The sequence below is a fragment of the Myiozetetes cayanensis genome, unplaced genomic scaffold (genome assembly GCF_022539395.1).
Source record: "Myiozetetes cayanensis isolate MyiCay16 unplaced genomic scaffold, myiCay2020 scf3, whole genome shotgun sequence".
Lineage (NCBI taxonomy): Eukaryota > Metazoa > Chordata > Aves > Passeriformes > Tyrannidae > Myiozetetes > Myiozetetes cayanensis.
The window spans coordinates 61,231,312-61,255,208 of record NW_026087521.1 but is presented as its reverse complement, the minus strand read 5'-3'; the positions used below and the strand labels follow the sequence as shown (position 1 = coordinate 61,255,208).

The following is a 23,897-nucleotide window of genomic DNA, read 5'->3' as shown; positions in this document are numbered from 1 at the left end:
GTCACCCATACAACTATGTAATTTGTATGCAGATATTTGAAGAAATAGGTTTCTGTAAGGAACACTTGGAAAACTAGTATTAGAAACAGACCTAGGTAAATACTCTTAAGGTTTAATGTGTATGAAAGGCTGTCTTGATAAGCTTCCTTTAAGTAAATGGAGAATTACTGTCTTGCTAAGTCCATCAGGTACACATGTGAAAGCAGAGGAGATGAAAAGGACTAATATTCCTAGGAATAGGACCTCACCTGAGCAGATGCTGCAGGCCTTTCTGCTTGTCAAGATATTTCTCCTACCTTGTTGAGTTCAATTTGTGGCAATCTGTTAGCAAGTCGTCACACCTTTCCTCGAAATTCAAGTTATACTTTATGATTTCAATAAAGAAGAGAGAAGAAACCTTCATTTTTTAGCTAGAAGCTCATTTTTTATGTGCAGTACTGCCTTGCTGAGATGGAAATCCAACAGTGCAATTCTTACATGAAAATATAGCACTCAGAATAGAGCTATTTCATATTATGCACTGATTTTTGTACTGTGCAGTATCCCTCCACTGTTCAAGGAAATGGAATTTCTTTCCAATCCTGATTCTGTGCTGTTAAATGACAAAAATCATTAAGGCATTAACACTGTAAAAATGACTAAGCCTTTCTTCCATTGGAGAGCACTACAAAGAATAGCTGAGTCGTGTCTATAACTATTATATTGCTTCACACAGATATAACAAAGTATGAAGTGAGGCTGTCTATTCACCATCCATGCATTACCTATGTCATAAAAGTAGATGTATCCAGCAATGCTTAAATACGAATTTTTAATTCCCAAAAGAGGCTACAATCCAAATTAATTCCTCCCAGCCTCTCCTCAAGAAACTTCCCCTCACTCTAAGAGATAAAAAGAGGTCATCATTTTGGGAAACTCTTCCAGACATCCAGGAAAGTTAGGAAAAGCTCTCTTGACAAAGGGTTATGACACGATAAGAACAAGATCTAGTTTTTCTTGAAGCATCTGCCAGGGTTAAATATTTGCTTGTATCTACAGCAATATACTGTGCTGAAAATCACCACCCTTCACATACACACAGAATGGAATGTTTGTGGAACACTGCATTTTCCGTAACATATTAGAGAAGCCGATGGAAATTAAAATTCCTACTGGAAATATTACATCACTAACAAATCATGATGCATATTAATGTCTCTACTGCATATGTATATCCTGTTTTCTCCTGCATAGCCAGCTGCCACAGAATCTGAGAGAAAGAGCTGGAGGGTAAATTGATCCCAAAACTGCCTACTGGCTACCACTGTGTTGTTTACCCCCAATAAAACTGGAGGAAAATTCTACATACATTTATTCCATTTAGATTTTTATGACTTATAATTGTTCTTTAGAGCCTGTATTTGTTCATATTTGCTCTATTTTCATTAACAAAAGTCCTATATAACACTGAGAGACAGTAAAAAACTGGTTCACGCTCTGTACTCAGAACCTCATTTAGCTTAATTATCAAGAACATGTAACAATATTAAGTTTCATCCTATATTGTGACTGACAAAAAAATCTTAACCTTTCCAAAAGGGTTAACAAATTTCTTAAAAAAAAAAAAGAAAAAAAGAATTTCACAGTGAATTCATAACCTTTCAGTGATTGATGTCATGAGGTCTGTCTTGGAGGACAGCATAAGGATGACCTAGAATGGAATACAGCATTAAGTGAAATTACAGCCACTTGTGTAGGTGCTAATGGCACCTAGTCAGCCCAAGGAATACCAACACCTACAAGGCTGGGCAGCACAGAGAATTCTTCAGGGACAGGGAGGCCAAAACTTCTCCATGAGGTAATTAATGTCTAAAAAGTACCGGGAGAGGAAGAGAGAGAAAAAGAACATTTCGATCTGAGTAATTCCCAAAGGTGGGTCTGAGCTCAATGAGAAAATACATCTTTAATATGTCAGAGCGTTCCCTGGAATAAATCCTGCAGAAATATATTGGTATTAAAGAACAGACTTCTACCAGGCTGAAATGGAGTAGCTGATGGTTTCCTGGGCCGTAACATGTTGAGCTGTACACTCCACTCATCTGGCAGGCCATACTGTAATCTGATATGGCAGTGGTTTATATGGAAGAGAAATTAGCCAGGAACTCAGCACTTGAAACTCACTTATCCCAGGAAAACAACAATTAACTTTGCTTCAAAGCTGATGATGTCTAGAAAGTCATTGAGAAAATCTTGAACTTCAGGTTTGGAAAGCTTTACTTTAAATCTGTTTCTTCAGAAGTTATGTACTGACTTCCCAAAAGTAAGTTCACAGATTAATTAGGAAAGCACAATCTTGCTTTACTAAAAGCCAAAAGACAACAAAATGTAGTTTTCATTATGGCACAGTATATTACCGTCAACAGATGAGATGAAAAAACTTCAGCCACCACACCCTTAAGATTCAGTGACACCATGTCAAGAGGAAATTCTTCTGTAATTTAAGACCAGATGTACTGGGCTCCACTTGGGTTTTCAGGTTTTTGAATGTTGACATGGACTGTGTGTACATGCTCATAAAAAAGAGTTAACCAGAACAGACTGTTTCAGTTGGGAGGGACCTAAAACCATCATCCACATCAGCCTGGCCAATTCAGGGCTGACCAACACTTAAAGTGTGTTGTCAAGGGCATTGTCCAAATGCCTCCTAAACACTTGGCAGCCTTGGGGCATTGAGGTTGATATTTAATGAGTTCAGAACACTCTTTTGATGAGAAGCTATTTGGCTATCTATCCACTTCACTGAGCTTTGCCTGGATCCCAGTAAGAGCATTATTGAACACAGCGCTGCATATTTTTTTAGATTGAAAATTCAGTTCTTTCTATCTAGAAGGATAGTTTTTTCCAACAAGATATATAATCTCAAGAAACAAACAACATATACCTGCATCTACAATTCATGAATTAGGAATATATACTAAATTATCTAAATATGGGTATGGAGAAATTATCTAAATATGGAACCAGTAAGTTTACTTGCTTTTTCCAGTTGTTCATTAAAGCACTGAAATATATTTTACACTGCTTCTGGACATATAGCTTGTCAGCAGCAATTAGAGATTGATGGATAGCTGCTGCAACACAGATCCAACAGTACACAAATCCATACCACAGATATTCTGAAAATTTATCCTTAAAACTCTGGAAGATGCTAGGGTGACAGAACAAGAAAATACGCAGACTTCTTTCCAGATGTCAACTTGAAGTTCCCATTCAAATATAAAGAAGTTTTAGGAAATGTCACCTTTCTAGGAGTAGACAGCACATCAACTCTTTTTCACAATAGCCAACCTTTAGCTACTTGAAGCAAAAATTTTCTACTCCAGCCCAACAGTTTGGGGTTTTTTTATCCTGCTTGTAGACCAGACACTCGTTAACCTCTCAGATCTCTGGAGAGTTGTGGTTTAAGGGAACCCGGGAGGAAAAGACAAATTTGGAAAGCCATTTATCCATCTCACTAGAATTGAGACATTATGGTTTTCATTCTTCCCCCACTCCCCAAAATACCAAATTTCCATCATCAGAGCTCTCTGAATAAACGAACATTTTGTTACTGGACTCAGGAAGAAAGAAACCACATGCCTGTTAGGGACAGAGAGAGGAGGAGTGGACTGTGTGCTTTGGGAGCGTGTTTATTTGACTGGATTGCAGACGGTCAACCAAAGAACATGCAGATCATATATTTTTAAGCATTTCATAACGTCTTATTATTAATTCCAGCCAAAACCACCAAGACCAAAATTATCTGCAATTGGTGCTTGTGTGTCCTGACCCCAAAGCCAACAATGGTTGCATAAAAGAAAGAAAAAAAAAAAATCTATGGTCTTCTCAGGTTTACTTTTTTTTTAATCGATTAGAAGGCAGTGCCCTGTAGAGTCTGTAGAGAAGACAGGTCTCCATTAACTAACAAATTGAAATGTGGTCCTGGGTAAATTTTACTTCCAGGAAACCAAAACGCTGCAGTCCTTGAGAGAGGGAGGCTATAAGCAGAGGGCTCTTCTAAAGGAAGGAGTTTTTATTGAACCTGTCACTTGTCATTAAACACTCCATATTTTACCTTAGCCTGATATTTTCATTAGAGCATACAGACCTTTTTCATCTGTGAATGAAAGCATTCCCTTCAGCCTTGTGCTGAATACGAGGAAAGGCTCACTAAAAATCGAGCCCACCCAAACAGGACAACAAAGGCAGGAAAGGCACTAGAGAAAACCAACTTTAATACTGTCATAACGTGTACATTTCAATGTTGACTATCACATCACACTTGAATCTTAAACGTTTTCATGCGTTTAATAGTGTCTATTTTTAATCTAAAAAATACTTGCACATAATTATATAGGAAGCAACAGACACCAGTGCAGAATAAAACACAACATAAGCAAAGTAGAAAAAACTATGCACTGCTGTATAGAGATCTCAGATCAGAAAACCTGAAGGTAAAAAGGTAAAGATATCCACGCTATTCATAGTTTTATATCTATGATTTCTCTACTGCTTAAAACACTTTTTAAGTAAAGAATTGGGTACTGCAAGGACCGCCATACATTCTTAAAGAATTCTGATATAAAGCAGTGCCATTTTTGCCTCTCTGCCCATTGCTGTGTGTAGTATTACAAACACTTTACATAACTTACTGTTTCTAACAAAGAAAGAGTGGTTTTAGTATGCAAAGAGGAGCTGGGGGAAAATTTCAGGCTTTTTTCAGTGCGTTACATATGTGAAGAAGAGAGAAAAATGAAAAGGGAATGAGCAATTGGGGGGAAAAAAAGCCAGAAAAGAAAGCCATACCTTTTAAAATCTGAAAGTGCTACATAAAAACAAAGATGATGGCCTCGTGGAATAGTGTCATTTGATAAATACACCATCCACGTAACTGCAAGGCAAGTGTCAAGTACCAGCTATCTTTTCAAACTTTAGATATAGATTTACTCAAATGCAGATTAGAAACGTAACCAAATATTGTATTAGTTTTAGGAATTTTTAAAGACATTTCACTAATACCAGGAGGACTGTGTTATTTAAACTTAGCTGCCACATAACGAGAGCCTTGTGATTTGCCATAGCATTACAGGCACAAAACCCATTAGCAGATGTAGAAATCCCACATCCCCGCCTTTTATAAAGGTCTGCAGTTATGAAATCATTTTCATACACTTGGAACTTAACTATTTCAGTTCCCAGGACTGGACTTGAGGGGCAAAAACCACAAAATGGTGCATCTGAGAGTATTCCACATGGACACGTGTTTCTGTGGCTCTTTGAAAGCTTTGAGTTGAAAACATCTCCCCAGAATCCCACAGAACAGAGTCAAGAAGTATCTGTTTCAATTAAGGAGAGGATTTATCTTTGCTAGTGAACTCTTAGGATGTATTCTGTGTCTTCATTGTACAGGTATCACAAAGGAAACTGGAACAACACCAGGAAAAAGGAAAGCACCTAGGGAAGGCGCTCTTTAAACATTTAAAAACTAATTTTAAAAGACCTAATTTTAAAAGTACAGGGTACTGTTTTCATGTTTATTTTCATTCATCAAAAAGAAAGTTATTTTTGTAAATGAATCACAGGCAAAATATCTGTCATCCCCACACTTAGCATCGTGGTATCTTTGCTTTACTTCATGCCAACAGTTTAGCATTTTTATGACAGCAACTGAAAACTTACTGTTTGGTAAACCATCTACAGCTAATCTCAACACAGAGGACACTGAGAAATGTTTGACTTGCTTTCATACCAGTGACTTTCTTATACCTAGGCAGATTTGACGTAACCAGATAATTCTGTGGGGCAGTGGCATGATATAACTTCAGAGCTAATGCAAACTGACTGGTTTGCATATTTGCACACCCAGAATTCATGGGGTAGACTAAACAAGGAAACATGGTCCTCCAGTAATCCCACAACAATTCCAGTTTACTCTAAGAATACTTACTTGGTTATCTTTCATTTACTGAAGCAAAGGCAGCACTAAAAGGTAAAACCAGCTGGGAAAATACACAAAACAGCTAAAGAAAAAGGCTGTTAGAAAAGCAGAGAAGAAAGATATGCCACACCAATCTCAACACAGAACAGATAAAATTATTTCAGCAATGCACTTCATAACCGAGTTGACAGTTAAAACTATTTTTTCCTCTTATGAAAACAGAGTAAGATATGAAGGCAACTGAGAGAGGATTTGAAATAATCAGCAACAAATTTCTTAGGTAACAGCTATGAAAACAGATCAGGAAGTACAGCCAGGTAGCTAAGCCTGGCTGATTGGCCAAATTGCTTGAATTCAATTCCCACGTTACCTGAAGCTGCTGGGAGCTGTCATTAAGATTATCCTCTCGTCTCCTGGCCTCCTCCAGCATCTGTGCACTCTTCTTTTTCTCCACTTGTTCTTTGTGCTTCAGATTTGCTACTTTCTTATTTTGATCTTTAACTTGCCTGTGAAAAAGAAAAGAGCACTCAGACTGTGTTCTGGACCACACTTGCCATGGTCCCAGCGCTGGGCAGCTGGAGCAGGGAAGAGTGGAACCTCCAAATACCATCACTTCATTTGCAGAAGGTCACCAACAACAAACTCATCCTCAAGCATTACCCTCAACTGGTAATTCAGCCAAAAAACCCAACAACAACAACAACAACAAGAAGCTTTGTTTTACTCATTACTATTAACCTAAACTAGGAAATTTCTGAAACAAAACCCTTAATTATTATTCGGTATAAACTATTAATCAAAAGATGCACCTGTTCCCTTGTGACTATGTTGCAGAAAACTTTTCACGTACATATAGAAACACAAACATCTAATAGCCTATTTTGCTTTGGGTACCGCTATGTCTAACGTGAGGAAAATCAGAGGATCAAAAGGAAAAACTACTGAAACATGACTTGAATATAGAGGACTACCTACATGAACCAGGCAGAAGTAAAACTAGGCATGAACCAGAAGTAAAACAACTTCTTCTCAACCTCAAGTTTTACTTGTTTTCTAGATATCTGGAGGCATTTCATATCCTTTCTTTTTACGGAAACAAGACACAGCAAGTAAGAACAAAGTATTTCAGAAAGCGTGCATAATTTCCTTTTCACTTGCATCTACGAACTATTTTTGATGATCCTGGCAACTACCATTGCCTGCAGACAGGGTTTGGCCTTCCAGGGCATTAAGACACATGGAGTATTGAATCTAATTACAGACCCTTTAATCTCAGCCTCCTGACCACAGAGAACTTAAGTCTAAACTTTTAGTCCAATCAAAACAAAACAGGCAAGCTTTGCTTCCTCAGCCCTTTTCTCTGTAATTATATCTAGAGTTTGGATTTTGGAATAAAAGACAGATTCTTTGGTTGCAAGATTTCCCCAAAACATCAAGCAAGTAGTAGAGACATCTCTTTAATTTACTGTTTAGAAAATAGAATGATACACCAGCTTCATATCTGGTATGTGATCCACACAGAGAGAGAAGAATGTTTCTTCTGTATTTCAGAAATACTTTTAGAACAGATCACAAATAACCCTACTTTAATATATTCTTCAAAACTCATAACAAAAGTATGAACAAGACCATATCTCTTTGCATTCTGTATATGTTCAAATTATATGGCATATGGTTAGTTAGTGCTTCGAGTTATTCCAAAAATACGTATGTTCAACCCTGGGCTCTGCTTTTTCCCACATAAGCCAACTGAGGCTGGGAAAACTGCAAAGGCAGCAACTTTTCCTTGGTGTTAAACAAACTTCTATTAGGATGAAATAGTGCTGATGGCCTCTGGAGACCAATGAAAAATGGAAAGTCCTTTTCTGACGATGCTAAAAAATTATTGGCATATTTAACTACCCTGCCCAACAGTTACAGCTGATTGGAGTCAGGATGCTCTTTGAACACAACCAGTGTAATTGTTAAGTTATTCTAACCCAGTGCTGCACACTGGCAACAGGCTCATTGCCCAGTTTGAAAGCAGACTTAAACAACTTATTGGAAATATCACATTGGCACCAACTCAGCTTGTACAATACACGGTTCTATCTGTCCAATAAAATAAACATAGAAAGTACAGCTCAGTCAGCGCAGATAATAAAAATATGTCAGCCCAATACACTCAATTCCATACAAGAATTTTTATTCAACTCTTAAAGTAAAATTAGCAGAATTAATTATTTTTTATAAACTTGCAAAAGCTAGATTCACCTATTAGGAAACTGGTCTTTGATTCTGTAATCTACTAGTTAGATAAGAGACAACAATATTAATAAAGCCAAAACCCTCATCGAAGTATGTCTGAATTTGATAATCTCCTGCATGGTCTGAAACATTTTCAAACAAAATATGTATTTCAAAGAAAGGAGTAATTATAAGGATATTATGTAATATATACTATTGACATCCACCTTGTCATGTCTGAACCAAAATGAATGTCTTTCTGATGTATTAGGTAGAGATTTTGAGACAAACTCAAGCTTTCATAAACTTAAAAGATGGAAGTCTTGAAATTACCTAGTGCTTTTAATACTAAGATAAAAGCTTCCACGAGACCAAGTTGCTCAAAGCCATATTCAACCTGGCTTTGAATCAGCTATGGTGCAAGATCCAACTATCACTCCACACCTTTGATGTGAAAAAGCAACAAAAAGTTGGGCAATAAACCTTTCAAATTATACAGGTATCTATGGCATGAGCTAAAATTTTCCCAACTGTTTAACTATACAAAACTGAGAAGGTGACATGAAACTCCAGATCTATAAACCTAAAAGGCTTGGAGTCAACTGATGCACAAAAGCACATCTCAATGCCCGTGGTAGCAAATGATAATTCTCACTTTTACAACACTTCATGCAGATAATCAGTTAAAAGGTTCAGCATCTCCAAGTTTCCAGCCCTGGAATGCCTGCACCAAGAAAGTTCTGGGAAACCCTAAAGACTTCACACAGAGAGTCTGTACAGAATGCTTTTTCTTCTCTGCCAGACAACCTTCAGTCTTCAAAGCCAGTGTCAGAGAATCCTCTTTTTATATATGCAAATCAAATATAAGAATATTTAAATACACACACACACATATTTTTTAACTGTCACGAGAACTGAAAAGCTTGCTTAATAGGAATCACCCATCTCACTGCTCTGTAGCTGTTTTAAATACTGCAATAATGTCTGTCTGTCATAGAACAATTTCATTTTCACACCACCACTGAACAAGGTGCAGAATAGGACCACATACTGAACTGGAACAACAAGACAAAATCCAGCAAGTTTGTGTCTTAAGCGAGCCCGTTGCAACTGGCACATTTTATGAGGACAGAGTCAAGAGGAAAATTTTTCATAATATATGTGCACAAGGAAGCTAATTAGGACTGCAGAAAGAAACAAAGCACTGGAATTCCCATAGTTTAAGAGATTCATGTTGTAAACTTGTTCTTTTAACTCTTTTGAATGCAACTGCACATATACATATAGCACATAGTCCTATCAAAGGGACAGAAGAGTTTTAAAGAAATCCTTAATCTGTAAAAGTATTTTTACTAAAACAGAAAAAACCCCACAAGATTAAAAGTAGTAAAAAGAGAATGAATTATTTACAATTATGGTAACAGCTTTGAGATTTATGAATGTTTTCTAGAAAGTATTAGTATTTACATGGACAGCAACTGAGCAAACACCAGTTTGCAATGTGCATGCAGAATTCTCATCAAAGAGCAAACGAATTTTTGAATTTAAATGCTTAAAACTGAGCATTAAGCATTACCACAAGCACTTATTCACACTGGAATATCTTTTTAAACTGGGACAACACAGAGAATGGTGGTGATTCTAACAAAAGTTGCTGAGGCAGTTCATGTTCAGTGAGATAAAGCTTTAAAGAGGGATGCCACCAGCAGAAACAACAACAAAACTACAAAAGCAAAAGTACCTCATCTCAGAAGATGTTTATTCTCAGAGCCATTTCAAATCAAATAATAGGAAATGTTCTAGTTGTATATAAATGAAGAAAAATCTAATGAGAATGCTTATTATGTTGAATTACAGCAAAGAATCCCATCCATTTTGGAAATAAAAATTTCTCTTGCATTTTTAATAGCAACTTCCAGATAATCACTTTTTCTGATGTATAGCTCCTAAAAAATTTTGCACTCAAAAGTGGAAGCCCTTTTCCATTACTTCAAATTTTTCTCCATTTCACAATGTGTCATGCCAAGCACTGTTACAATGGGATATATTACATACAAGGAATCAGAATCAAATTCATGCTTCTGATTTAAAAATAGAAATCCCAAAGTCTTTCAACTAAAGACAGGCAAAGATTTCCAGAATTAATAATTCCACATCCTTTGATTTTGGGTGTTGAATTTAAGCCATAGTCCTGCTGAAAAAGCCCCTAAGATTTCTCAATCTGGACACTGAAAATAACTGTTAATTTCTATGACTTTACTTTTTCTTTAATGAAATAAAGCTGCATCACTTTAAAAAGGAACACCTTCCCACTTCTCTATGAAATTCTTGAATTTGCAGTGATGAGGGATTAGCCATTCCATGAGGAATAAAGTCAAACAACCACAATGAGCAATAAAAACTTTCAGATGAAAAAGTTTCACATTTTATAATAATTTAAAGACAGGAAGACAAATATAAACCATAGAAGACCAGTGGACACCAAGCATCCCTGAAAAGTGGAAATGTTACCTGTCAGTCCTTGGTGAGAGTTTTCTTCCCTAATAATACCAACTGGTATACAGGTCCTATTATTTATTAAGGCTTTTATGAAATTATGTTTTCTGCATTAATGTCAATATCTTTTTGCATTTTAACACTAACCTCATTATCACTTATTGTAATGCACATCAGCATATATAGCTGCTAATTCTGTAATGAAAGCTATTACCCTCATCTGGTTACCTTTTCTGCCACAACTCTTGTAAAAGAAGAGTTGATAAAACATTAACTGAAAATATGCATAAGTTAATTTGAATTCTGATATTACATTTTAACATATTTTCCCTTCACATTTACGTGCCTAACACACAACAGTGTTTTTATAACAATACAACTCGAGTAAACATTTACAACACTTTTGAAGCAGCACAGGAGCTTCCCTTCAATATAAAATGCATACACACATCCTCTGCTTCACACAATGAATACACACACTAGGAAAAAACACACAGAGCTTGTGCACTGCTACAGAGCAGCCTGTTTTACTAATCTGACTGAGGCACTCAGAAAATATCTCTGTGTGTCAGTCAGCCATGTCAGAAAGGTTGCTTAGCTCGAGCCTTCATTGCTGTAGCATTACCACCACCCACAGGACAGTCCACTGTTGCTGCAGCTACTAATCCTGATGGACTGATGAACCTGAGTCTCTTGAAAGCACATTTTGCTCCTCAACATAAGTTACACTGACAACAATAGTCAGCATTACTGGAAAAAACCTGCACGGAAAACTGTATGCAATGAACTAATACATTACTTAGTTTAAAACTGCCAATGTGCCTTGTGTGATGAAATATTGGATTCCATGATGTATAGTACAGAACTTCATTCCACTTCCTCATGTCCAACTGCTGGTCAGAGAGGAGATCAGCACCTCCACTGCCCTCCTTGAGGAAGGTGATATCACTGCATGAGATCTCAAAGCACTTTGTAGTCCTAAGAGACACAGAGAAGTAAACACCACAATACAGCAATTAAGGTCAGAGTGCAAAACCTGCCATAATGGGAAAAAAATTACAGAAGGAGATGCTGGAAGGCAGGAGACAACTAGCTAAGTTGTCCAGACCTTTACTAGCAGTCTTGTTCATTAATGATTAGATGGGTGAAAAAAACAGGAAATTTTTACTGGAAAAAAAATTAACGACATAACACAATGAGATGCTTGTGATCTGAGCTGGACTGATGTAACCTCACAGGACAGTGTCCAACTGAATACACTTACCCACAGTTGCCTTTATCACTTCTTTGTTTTTAAGGTCTGCCCACACAAAATATTTTAGCTGGCTATATCCTAAACCATAACTGACAAATGTAAAAGATAATGAATGTAGTGACACAGCTGAGTTGTTGGGGTTTTTTATTTTGTTTTTGGTTTCTTTGTAGTTTTGGTACACAAAATACTATTTACATTCAGGGACGTGTAACAGAAGGAAACCAAACTCTTCCCAAAAATGCTACTTTGTTTTGAAAATCAGACGAAAACCTTTTCTGAAAGGTTTTGCTTTGGCTTTCAGTTCCTCAAAACTCACTTCACCTTAGCAGTGTTTAGTCACCAAACCATGGAGAATAAAGGCAGTGTTTGGAAAGCATAATTTCTTACCATCAAGAAAAAGAAAGTAATGAAAGGAAGGTAAATAAGTGATCAGGGAAACAGCACTGACCACACCACACAGTCCCATCACCACAAGCTGGTGCCTGATTGACAGTCAAAGGAAAGTTGCCAAAGGTTAAACTAAGTTCCTTATCTTATGCGTTGAAAAATTAGGATCAGGGGAACTACATACTGCTGAAGATCTACATGGAATTCTGTATGGGTGGGTTTACTTTTTTTACAACGTTAAGCACTACCTGGGCCTAAACACTGTAATAAGGCCAAAAGAACGGTGCATTTAATTACTAAACTAACAGACATAACAATTTCATTATGGTTTACAAACAGCTTGGTTTAATATTACCGCCTCTGTTGCACTCTACATGCAAGCTAAAAGACCAGTCACCAGAGTTACAATGCGCTGTTCTTGTTCAGCACTCAGTTACCTCTTCTGCCTGAGAACTTCTCCCAAAATCTCTCATCGTTTTGTTACACTGCTCCTTGCTGTTCTGTGCCATTTATATGACAAGGTAACATATGCCAATGAAAATATTAACAGACCTTGAAAATTTAACTGTTCTGCTGTATGTGAGTGAAGTTGTCCCATGGTGGCTTTAAGAGATGGGGGGTAGACTTCATTTCCTGAGGCTAGGAAACTTTGATTTTTAAAAACAAAGTATGTGTTCAGGTCAGCACTGGAGGAGGCAAGGGATGAAGACCAGAAAGCTGTGGGAAATGAGCTTATCCCAAATTTCAGGAACATTAGCCTAACAGTGTCTGAATCAAGAGGTGCTAGAAGCAGATCTCAAATTTACACTGGTCACTGTCATTCTTCAGTATTAAGAATTATCTGCATGATATCCATGCACACTTCCTGATGCAGTCAGCACATCTCTCACTCCAGCTTAAACAACATGAAGATTTTCTTCCAAAAACAGCTGATGGGACTATATGGGAAAGGGGACCATATGCCATATGAATCTAGAAATTCAATATAATAAAAAATGTTATCCAAACCCTCTTATAATTTGGAAACACCTCAGAAAAGAAACCTATCACTTGACTCATTACCAATACATAAAGTTTATCAAGTAATCAGGTGTCACAAGTCATTAATGCTGCACGGCATGTTTCATGAGGGGATATTGGCAAGTCCTAACTAGAAACAGCTGCCAGCCTGCACTACAGGTAACTGCACCAAGATACAACCCTTAAACATAATTTCTTTAGGAGTACTTAAAGGCCTTCAACCTCAGTTTCAAGCTCCTCTGAGACTAAATCTGTTAATGGTCAAACACAGCCACCTCCTACATTTGGCCATACAATGCACAACTACAAGTTAATGCAGTTTCAAATAAAGTTCTTCTCTCCTGGAATTAATATCTGATTCAGTCCAGCAGAAGACTAAGAAATACGATCAAAACCACACACACTTAATCTGAATGCTACAGGTGCTTGCCCTGTGAAATTTTATTTCTCAGTGATCAGTAGGGAACACACATTCATGGAAAAAATTTACTTCATGATAAGTGAAATGATGCAGCATCAAGAGTCAGTGAATTTAGAGACAGGTACATCATAAATACACTGACAGAAAAAGAAATCTAACCAAGGATGAAATGTCTCAAATGCATGCTCTAAGTACTATCAAACTAAGCTATTTCAGAGAAAAATTCAATCCCTTGATTGAACAAAACCAGAATTAACTAGGCTAACTAGGCTGCTATCCTGTCATGAGGCAGCAGCCCAACCACATACAAGCAGTGGTGAAGTCAAAAATGCTGTTGTCTGAGTATTCTCCAAAAAAAAAAAAAAAGAAAAAAAGAAAGAAAATTGCCTTAACCAACTGGATAAAATTAAGGGATTAACTGCAGAGATTACAGAAGTGTCTTTGTTTTAGTGCAGCAAGTCCATATCAAACTAAAGCAAACCAGAGGTTCACTTCCAGATAGGGCCAGATACAACATATTAAACCCTATGAACACTTCAGGTAAACATTTTTAGCACCTCATGTTTTCACTAATCTCTAATTCCAGTTTTGTAGATAAAATCCACTACACCTACTCGTCCCTCTCATGTGCAGCTGAAGGAACACTAATAAAACTAATGTGCAGCTTCCCAGCTGGTTAAATTCTCAGCACCTACTTACTAGCAAGCAAGCTTTGTAATGAAAATAATAAATACATCACCATAATTTCATGACTGATGTTAAATTTGAAATCAGACTTCAGATATTAAATATCAAATTAACTATATGTCAAGTTTGATAACTATTTTTGAAAGCCAACAGAACTAGAAAAGAAACCTTTAACCTTAAAGCCTTGCAACTTGTAGTTTTTATTGAAGCCGGGACTTAATGTGAACTCTGAAATAAACCTGGGAAATAACGATATGGGTATTCCTTGGTTAAGAAAAATACTTTAAGGACCTTAATAAAAGCATCCAGTAGTTCAACAAATATGTTTGTTCTGTTGTATTTTTTTCTTCTGCTTTTGTTAATTCAGCAAACAGATGCAAGGCCAAAAATGACATTTATAAAACGGATGATTAGGCTTTGGTGTGGATTCCTTCCCCCTGCAACACGCTGGGTTAGTTGAATTTGGCCCTTAGAGTGTGGGAAGAAGTCCCAAAGGTGCTGTTCTCTTTACCTTTAACTTCAGTGCACAAACCAACCACCCTGTGAACAGATCACACACAGCCAGTCCCTCTCTGCTCAAGAGACCTGCGCCACTTGGCTGAAAGACGTGTTTTCTGAACGGCAATAAAATCTTCCCCGTGAATGGCATTTTATTGAGGTTTCATGGGGTATTTTTCTGATCTAAGATCACATGTGTCTTTTTTAACTGCAGTCCCACTAGCCAGAAAAGAAAACAAATCACAGTTGAGCAGTTGTTTTCTTTCAGACGGGCATGAGATCTTTTAATTCCTTCTAGAATAATACCTGGTACAAATGGTAATTAAAACAAAAATCAAACGTAAAAATCAGCCATTGAAACAAAACAAAACAAAATAAAAAAATCAAAACCAGAGTATTTAAGAAAGAAGCACGTTAGAGTAGTTTAAAACATGTATGTGTATATAAACCAGATATGAAGAGAGAAAAGTCGTTTCTAAAAATTTGCAGAAATTTGGGATAGCAGTTGAACATTATCCTGTCATCTTGATATACCATATGTTAAAGAATCACACTTTTAAGCTGACAGTTACTGAAAATCCAGTCCTCAGCAAAAGATATTAAACAAACCAAGGACAAAAAACAAAGCACAATGAATGTAGTAACTCAGTGGCAGAGGATTTCTGACAAAAAAGTAATACATGCACGAGAACACTGAGAGTCTTGCTCTCAGAAAAGGATGTGAGGACAGTGATGCTAGCAGGATCATTCTGAAATAATGTAAAACAGTTTATTTCAGGGCTAAAAGCCTGATGATTTTATGTCATTGAAATGCCTAACTAAAAATATAACTTAGCTTATCTCCTTAAAACCAACATTGTTTTCAAGAAGAATCTAACAGATTCTCTCCCCAGATGTGAATCGAACAGTGGTTACCCTGCTCGCTATGGAAAACTTGTATGAAATCTAATCCAAAGCTGGCCATTCCCGGAGGCTACACTGGGAAAAGTATCCAAAAGGATGGGGTTGAGTGAAAAGCCATGTTATCATGCTCCTCAAACTGTACCTTGCTACAGCACCTTCATCATCAAGAGAATTTGAGATGGGAAGCATACAGCTCTGTTTTGGTATCCACTGGGTGAGACCAACTTCTGGTAGTGAACAGAGACCACGATGCCTCTCAGAATGGCACGTTTGGCATATTTCTTTTGGGTGCTTAGCAAACAGATTTATTAAGAGCTATCTCCCCTTATAAAACCCATTCTGAAGCAGAGGCTTTGACAGCTCACATCAGGTTAATATGAAGAATGCCTACCGAGATGATTTGTTACAGACTCCTGCCTGCCTGGCAAACGGGAGACAGAGGCATTATTTGTAATAAATGCACCACACACGGGGCTGAACAGCCCATCTGAACAGTGCAGATGGCTTAGTTCCTCCTCCTCTGACACAGCTGTAACACTGTCTTCTCAGTCTGGCAGCTGCAGAACTCCAGAACACAGCTCAGGAGTATTTTGCAAGTCAAGCAAACACCACTGGGTTTCTGGAGAAGTCAGTGAGTGCTGCAACAGCCTTGGTAATGTGCATGGACAAGGTTACTGGTTTATGCATTTGAGGAGGGGTTTCTAACATTCCACAGTGACTGGATTTGCTACAGAACTACGAAGAATGTCCATGAGTATTTTGAATACATACATAATTTTTAAATGCGTTATGAAGGAGAACAGAAGAAAAAAATCCAGTGAGAAGATGCCCCATGTGTCAGACATCTGAAATGTACTCTCACTGATATCCTTAGAGATCATAAAGTTCACTAATTAAATTAGCTCTAGCTTGGAATATGTACTCAGAAAGATAAATTCTTTATCTTGGCAATTATAATACTCCAGTGAACTACTTTTCATTTGGTGACCTTGAGACAAATGAGGCAAAATTAAGATTTTAATTGAGCTGATCCCCCTATCAGGGCAATTGCCTTGATGTAGCCTGTCACCGAGACATTTTCTGCCTTCCTTCAATGAACTAATTTTCCAAGTAATTGGAGAACACTCCTAATCATTAGGAAAAATCAGCAAACAACAGCCTTTGCTGTCAAGAAGAATATTCCTAACACAAATATTATATATTTTCTATAAATTATCTGTCTTTCCATATGAAGACATACATAATGGAGTTGAGAGATATAAGCAGTGTTGAAAATCTAACATAAAATTACTGAGGCTATGGTCAAAGCGAGATAGGAATAAAAGAGGAGATTTCCAGTCCCTTTCTACCTTGAAATAAATCTACCTCTTATTTAAGAAGCAATCTCCACTATTCCAAGATGTAGGAGAAAACAGATTCCTTCCTCTTTGGAATTTTCAAGAAATCAACTGAAATTCCTTTAAAGGTGGTGTTTTTTGGTTTTTTGGGGTTTTTTCTTGTTGATTGCTTCCTGCTTGTGCAGACAGGCATAAGCAAGAAAGCAGCAGTGTAGAGGCCCTTTAAACTAATTAAAAAATTTCAAAGCCGGGTTGCTTTAATCAGACTCAGTATGGCTCAAAATTAGAACTTCTGTGCAGATATTTAGTAACTAGTGAGAGATATTTATATCTATTTAAAAAAAAAAAAAGTATGATACAGAGATAAAAATGGACCTGGGGAAGATTACATCTATAATGAAAAAGCACTAGGAATTCATATGTGCTCCCAAAACTGGGAATGGCATATACTTACCCCTTCTATTTAAAATAATCTTCCAAATATTTGCCTTTTGTTCACACTGTAAGGTTTTCGCCCGAGTTACAAATATGTTTGAAGTTTGAAGCATTTAAAAATAGAAGGCAGATTCCTTCAGCTGTATTTCAGCTGCCATTTGCTCATGCTACCCAAGCATACTCAAAATGAACATGGAAATAAGCCGTGAAAGGAAAACAAACTGTCAAGAACTGTGTGCCAGGCCCCGTCTCTTTGAGCACACATCTGCATATGCCTTATTAAAATGTGAAATCTGTGCTGAAAGCAAGAGATACAAGACAGGGAAGAAGGCATGTCATAAACTAAGGAGTGAAAAACCACAGTTATTTGCATCCCTCTGATAATCTTTATATAATGCCACTGCATGGTGCCTACAAAAGCTCTGCCTATTGCTTATAGGGAACAGTCCCTTTGATTGGGAGATATGATCATGAAACATTTCCTTCAAGAAGAAGCGACATTAAATGTAGCAGTTATTACATAAGTGCTGTACTCCAAATTCACCAGGAAAAGCTATTTTTTTTCCACACTCCAAGTCAGTGGCCACTTTTGCAGTATGAAGTGTAATTGTACAGTAGCCTAATAAAGTTTTTACTAGCAACTTCATTTAATGCTTTCTCCCATTTTTCTTTTATACAGGATTGGCCTTGAAGTAAATGATGGAAAAGAAAAGAAAGACTTTTTTGTACAAGGGGCAAGAGGAGTAAGCAAGTAATGCTAAAAGAAAATACACCATACACTGACTGAGGTACTGATCCTTTAAAAGATGCTGACATGCCAAATATTGGAAAAGTGTTTGCTCTGATATCTTTTACATATACTGCTACAAGGAGTTAGTAATAAAAACAAAATATTTCTAACTTGTTTATTCGGGTTTCTAAGTGAAATTGCTATCATGTTCTGCTGATTATCTATGAAAGTGAAAAATTATACATTGAAAAGTGAACGTGTACATTTAGCTAGTAGTCAGTTTTAAGTTAACAATATTAATACTATTATTTATTTCGTACAATTACCTGAGGAATTCAAGACATCCTGCAAAAACTCAACGGAATACACTTGTTTTAAAACATCACAGACTCAATGAACTAAAGTGAGCATATTAATGCAGACTGTAAGTGAGCAAGGCAAGCCAATGGAAAGAACCAACGATGAACACAATATTGGTAAAAGAGAAAATGTATGACAAGAGATGCTCCCAAAATAATGCATTTTCAAAGATACAGCATCCCCACTGAAGCTTGCATGGGTAAGATTCTTTATCCTTACAGATACTTGCAGGGTAAAGCTGCATTATGTCACCTCTCTTTTAGTTCCCAGCATGTGGAACTACATCAAACATGGCATGAACAACTCAAGACACTAAAAAAGCAAGGGAAGTTTGCAGACAATCTGAGTTTTGCTGGCACTCAGAACAGAAACAATCTGGTCAGGGCTATTAGCACCAGTGGGACTGAAAAAAGCCAAGAGCTGGACTGATGCTGAAAGCGAAGGAAGACAACATGTGCTTCCCAGAACTACCATCTGGTGAGCTACAGTAAATCCATGGCTTTGAGAAATCACAGGTTTACATGCTAGGAGGGAGCTGAGCAACACAGGAGAGTAGCAACTAACAGGAAAGCAGCCTCACTTGTCTGTTGGGCTGGCACCTTTTGTCAAGGCTGGCACTGAGCACACCAGCTTGGCAACTGCCAGTTGTTGGCAGCTGTAATTTCTAGGACCAAATGAAGCTCTTCTTGTCCATCTACAGAGAGAGTTTTGCAACTCAAGTTTGTAATTCGTGTTCCATCTTGTCTTTTTTTTTATAAAAAGAATAAAGTTACTTGTAATGATGAAGTTCATTCCAAAATGTTTGAAAGAAGGATGCTGGAACTGCATCACTCAAACCCCAGTGTCATTCTGAAACTACCAACAGGCATAATCCCAATTTCTACCAGATCTGTTCAGTACTGTAAATAGATGCATAATTATGTTCCATGTAAAAGCACTTCACATTGAACGGAGCGTGCTGGGTCACTAAAGGGATAGGAGGCACTTCACCCCTTGGAGCTAGGAGTTAATTAGTCAGCCATGAACAGAAACTGACAACTGCATATATTTTGTTCTCCAAGGAAGTGAAAAAAAAATCCATTCCTTTTAATTAAGAGGAACATCCTATCTGCTGGATAAGAAGGAAATTAAGTAAGTTACTGAGAGCATGATTAAATCTGTCTGAATTGCCTGGGGTACTTCAAGGGGACTGGCTAGAAAAGCTGACATACTCCAGCACAAAGGAGCCCTCTATTGTTTGCAAATGAAGAAATGTTATGCAGAAGGAGGGAATACTTGACTATATGACCCTGTCAGAACAATGAAATGGAAGAGAGCCACAGAAGAGAAAGGAAAAGGGGGGGAAAAAAGATCTTACTAATTTAACCTTAGCCTAAGAATGTTAAGCATGTTTTTATCTAGCAATATCTCTAATAGTCTACTTGGGATTTCATGGATAAGAAATGATTTTCATTTTACAGTAATGTGATTAAGAGTGATTTCAAATTAACTGAGTGTCAGCAATAGAAGTGTCCACTGGATCTATAAACTGTATGAAATATCTATGCTTATCTAGCATACTTTTCATCCAAAAGATGAGGAATTATTTGCAGAGAAGACGCACAGGCCCGTCAGGAAAGCTGGTTCCACAAGAATGAGGATGGAAAATATTAGTTAAGTGACCAGGGAAGAAATGCTCTCAGCTGGTAAGGGAAGTACTGAAAGGCACATCAGAAACACGAGGATTCCAATGCCCCCACCTGAGGCAGTGAGGTCACCTCGTGTGCAGGTCAGAAATGGAACCTGAACTTCACAAGTAACACAAGAACAAAAGATTTCAGTTTAGGCAGAGTTACAGACTAAACACACGAGGAGTGACTTCCCAGCCAGCTGAAAATCTCACAGCAGAAAAATGCTGCCTCAACAAGGGAGCTGAGAAGAAAATGCAGGGTCAACTAGGACCTATTTTACTTGTCCACAGGCTGAGCCAGATAAAGGATGTGACAAAGAGGGATGTGAAAACTCCAAATGGAAAATGGCTCTGTCAACCTGAATGACAAGACATAACAGAAAACCTGGGAACTACAAAGGCAGAATAGTAACCCCCCCACCCTACCAGATGTGAGGTCACTGTCACAGTCTAAGCCCTCTGTCAGCAAGAGAAACTTAGAGAACATATAAAAAAATTGAAATATAATTTCCAACTTTATCTTCTCTGATTCTATTAAGAGCAATAAGGTTTGAGAGTATCTGTGTTTAGGGATGGTGAAGAAGGTGAGAGCTATACTGGAAATCTTGAAAGAGAAACGTCTGGCTAACTTATTATTTATGAAAAGTCAATTAACACCACACTGACATATATCACAGTGATGCATTGCCCCAGAAAGAATCAATTCTTTTCAAAATTGTTTAAAAACTGAGAATATGAGAAGAAATTTGCCAGAAATAAAAGCTCAGTGGACCCCCACATATTCTTCTTACTCCTTTCTCTTCTTACAGCTGGTACTATGAGATAACAAGAAAACTTTTGTTTATCCTGTTTTACCAGGTCACTATTATGCAGCACATTCTTACCAAAAGCCACACAGAAATGGTAGAGCTTGTCTTAGAACACAGATTAACTTACCATAGTAAGTTAGAATCATGGAGTAATTCTGGTTGGAGTGACCTCTGAAGATCACCCTGGTACAATACCTTGCTCAAAACAAGGCCATATTAGAGCAGGTTGGTCCTAGCTTCGTTCAGATGAGTTTTGATGATCTCCATGTTGAGGACTCCTCAGCCTCTCTGGGCACATTTCAGTATCTGACTAATCACTGTGAATTTTTTATGCCAATTACCTCATCGGGACTTACATTGGAACAACCTGCAGTTTGTGTCTGTTGCTTCTCTACCTTGTACTGAACATGTCTGAGAAGAGCCTGACTCTCTTCCCTGGCCCCTTCCCATTAGACAGCTGAAAGACCACAGTATGATCTCCCACGAGGCTCCTCTTCTTTGGCTGGAACATACCAAGTTCTCTCTACCCCTCCTTGCATGTCATGTGCCATAGCACCTTCTCATCTCACCAGCCTGCCTGCTGGACTTGATCTGTTTTAAACTCCCCATGCACTGTGCCTCATCATCCACATCACTAAAAAGACACTGAACACTGCTGATTCCCTTCTGAGCCAGTCACCTCATCACTGAAGGCAATCAGGTTGGTCAGGCATGATTTGCCCTTGTAAATCCAAACTGGCTGCTCCCTTTCACCTCCTTTTCCTTCAGGTGCTTGCAGGTGACTTTGAGGATCTGCTCTCCTAGCACATGAAGTTACACTGATTGGCCTGCAACTCCCCAGATCCTCCTTCTCATCCTTCCTGAAGATGGGCATGATGTTTGCCAGCCATGAGGAACTCTCCCTGACAGCCACGAGCTTTTGAAGATGATAGGAAGAGTCCTTGCTATGAAATCAGCTGGCTCCCTCAGCAACCTTGTATGTATGTGATCCAATTCCATCAACCTGAATATTTCTAATCTGTAGAAATGGCCTGTAACTGGGTCTTCTGATTCTGTGGGTAATGCTTCACTCCTGCACACTCTGCCACGACACTCAAGGATCTGAAAAGAGTCCTTACCAGTAAAACAGGAGGAAAAGCAGCTGCTGAGCTCATCACCCTTTTCAGCGACCTTTTAAAAAGGTCTCCTGCCCAGCTGAGTTCTCTGCATTGTATTAATGCTGAGCCCAGGATCTGTTAAAGCTCGTGGTACTGTCAGTTATGGAATCATTTGCACCAAGACTATTTTACCATAGATATATACTACATTCACTGTCTGTCCACAAACTTACCTGGCTTTTAGAGCTTTAGTAGAAATAAGAATCAAGCCTTTTGGAGGGGGGATAACATTTTGCACAGAAGTCAGCCATTAAAGAAGAAAAATAACCTTCAGATTTTATTCCTTTGACTAAATGTGATGTGACACATATGGGTTAGTCAAAATGTTTAATGTTGCATGAAGTTTGAATGATCATTTCAGTTAATCTTCTAAGGATGACATGCTAGGTAATTTGTCAACCTTGGGATAAATGAACATAGACACATTTTAAAATGTTTTCTAAAAATAATGTTGACTTTCAATGTCTCAAATAGTATGGTAAAAAAACCACGCCTTTTTTCTTATATCTGAAAAAAAAGCAAATTGTGAAGGATTTCTCTAATCTCTCAGAGCATTTGACTCTGATCTCTTCAAAATTCACACTGATCAGCATTCTGATGACACACAAACATCCTCCCTAGTGCCATATCCAGTCATGTGTCTTTCTAATGCTACCTCAGTTCAAATCCCCACAGGAAAGCTGCACCCTCCGTGAATACATGTGCTGAAAACAAAGCCATAACACAAAAAGAAAAACAACTCATCAGTGTTTCCTATAATTAAATTAATTTCAGCAGGTAATAGGAAACAGATCATGCAAGACTGCAGAAAAGTGAGAATTCTGAGATGATATACAGCTGTGAATAATTTTGCTTTAAAAAGATGCAGCCAAATGAGGCAAGAAAAGAGAGCCTTTGACAGAAAAGGTACAGATTCCACTTCAAACACAGGAAGAAAGCTCTGATAATCACAATACCTAAAGCAAAATCGAAAGGCTATGCCAGTGACTTGTTTTAAGGAAAACCACAGTTCTGTTTTGTACCTTCTCATCACCACCCAACCTTCACAGCCAAGTCTGATGCCTTCATTTCTTCCTTTACCCGCTATCATCTCTAAGATGCCTCTCAAGGACAGGCAATTCTTACAAAGCAGAGTACTTCTTCATATAAAGAATTCCATAAAACTGTTTTTAGTCTAAGTAGAACTAAAGAAAATATATATTGAATAGAAACCAACTAGTAGAGTTTGATAGTTTTTAGAGAAAGCCAAGGAAATTTAAATGGAAACTTCTTTGAAGACAACGTTTTTGTCTCTGTTGAGCTAAAACTAACCATTGCTGACTCAACATGCTTGAAATTTTTATCACTTCCTGACTGTTTCGTGACTGACATTGTGGCAGAATGAAGACCTCGAGTCTTCTGAGGGTATGAAACTCAAGAGCCAGCCACATTTCCAGTGACATTTCTCCTGACTACCCTGGCACTCGCTCGGTCCTCAGATCCACAGCTTCCTGGATGTACATCACATGAGTCACTGTATAAAGGTATTTCCAGCTCATTGAAAAACCCACA

The 23,897-nt window shown here is 37.8% G+C and overlaps 1 protein-coding gene across 14 annotated transcripts in view; it reads right to left on the bottom strand.

The window, feature by feature from the left end:
- The window catches only part of ERC1 (ELKS/RAB6-interacting/CAST family member 1), a 290,009-nt gene that overhangs the window by 129,037 nt on the left and 137,075 nt on the right, over nt 1-23,897 (bottom strand). For all 14 annotated transcript variants that reach the window (XM_050325542.1, XM_050325550.1, XM_050325546.1 and 11 more), the window contains one exon: nt 6,327-6,462. In XM_050325542.1, coding sequence (XP_050181499.1) covers nt 6,327-6,462 — 136 coding nt within the window. The remainder of the gene's footprint in view (nt 1-6,326; nt 6,463-23,897) is intronic.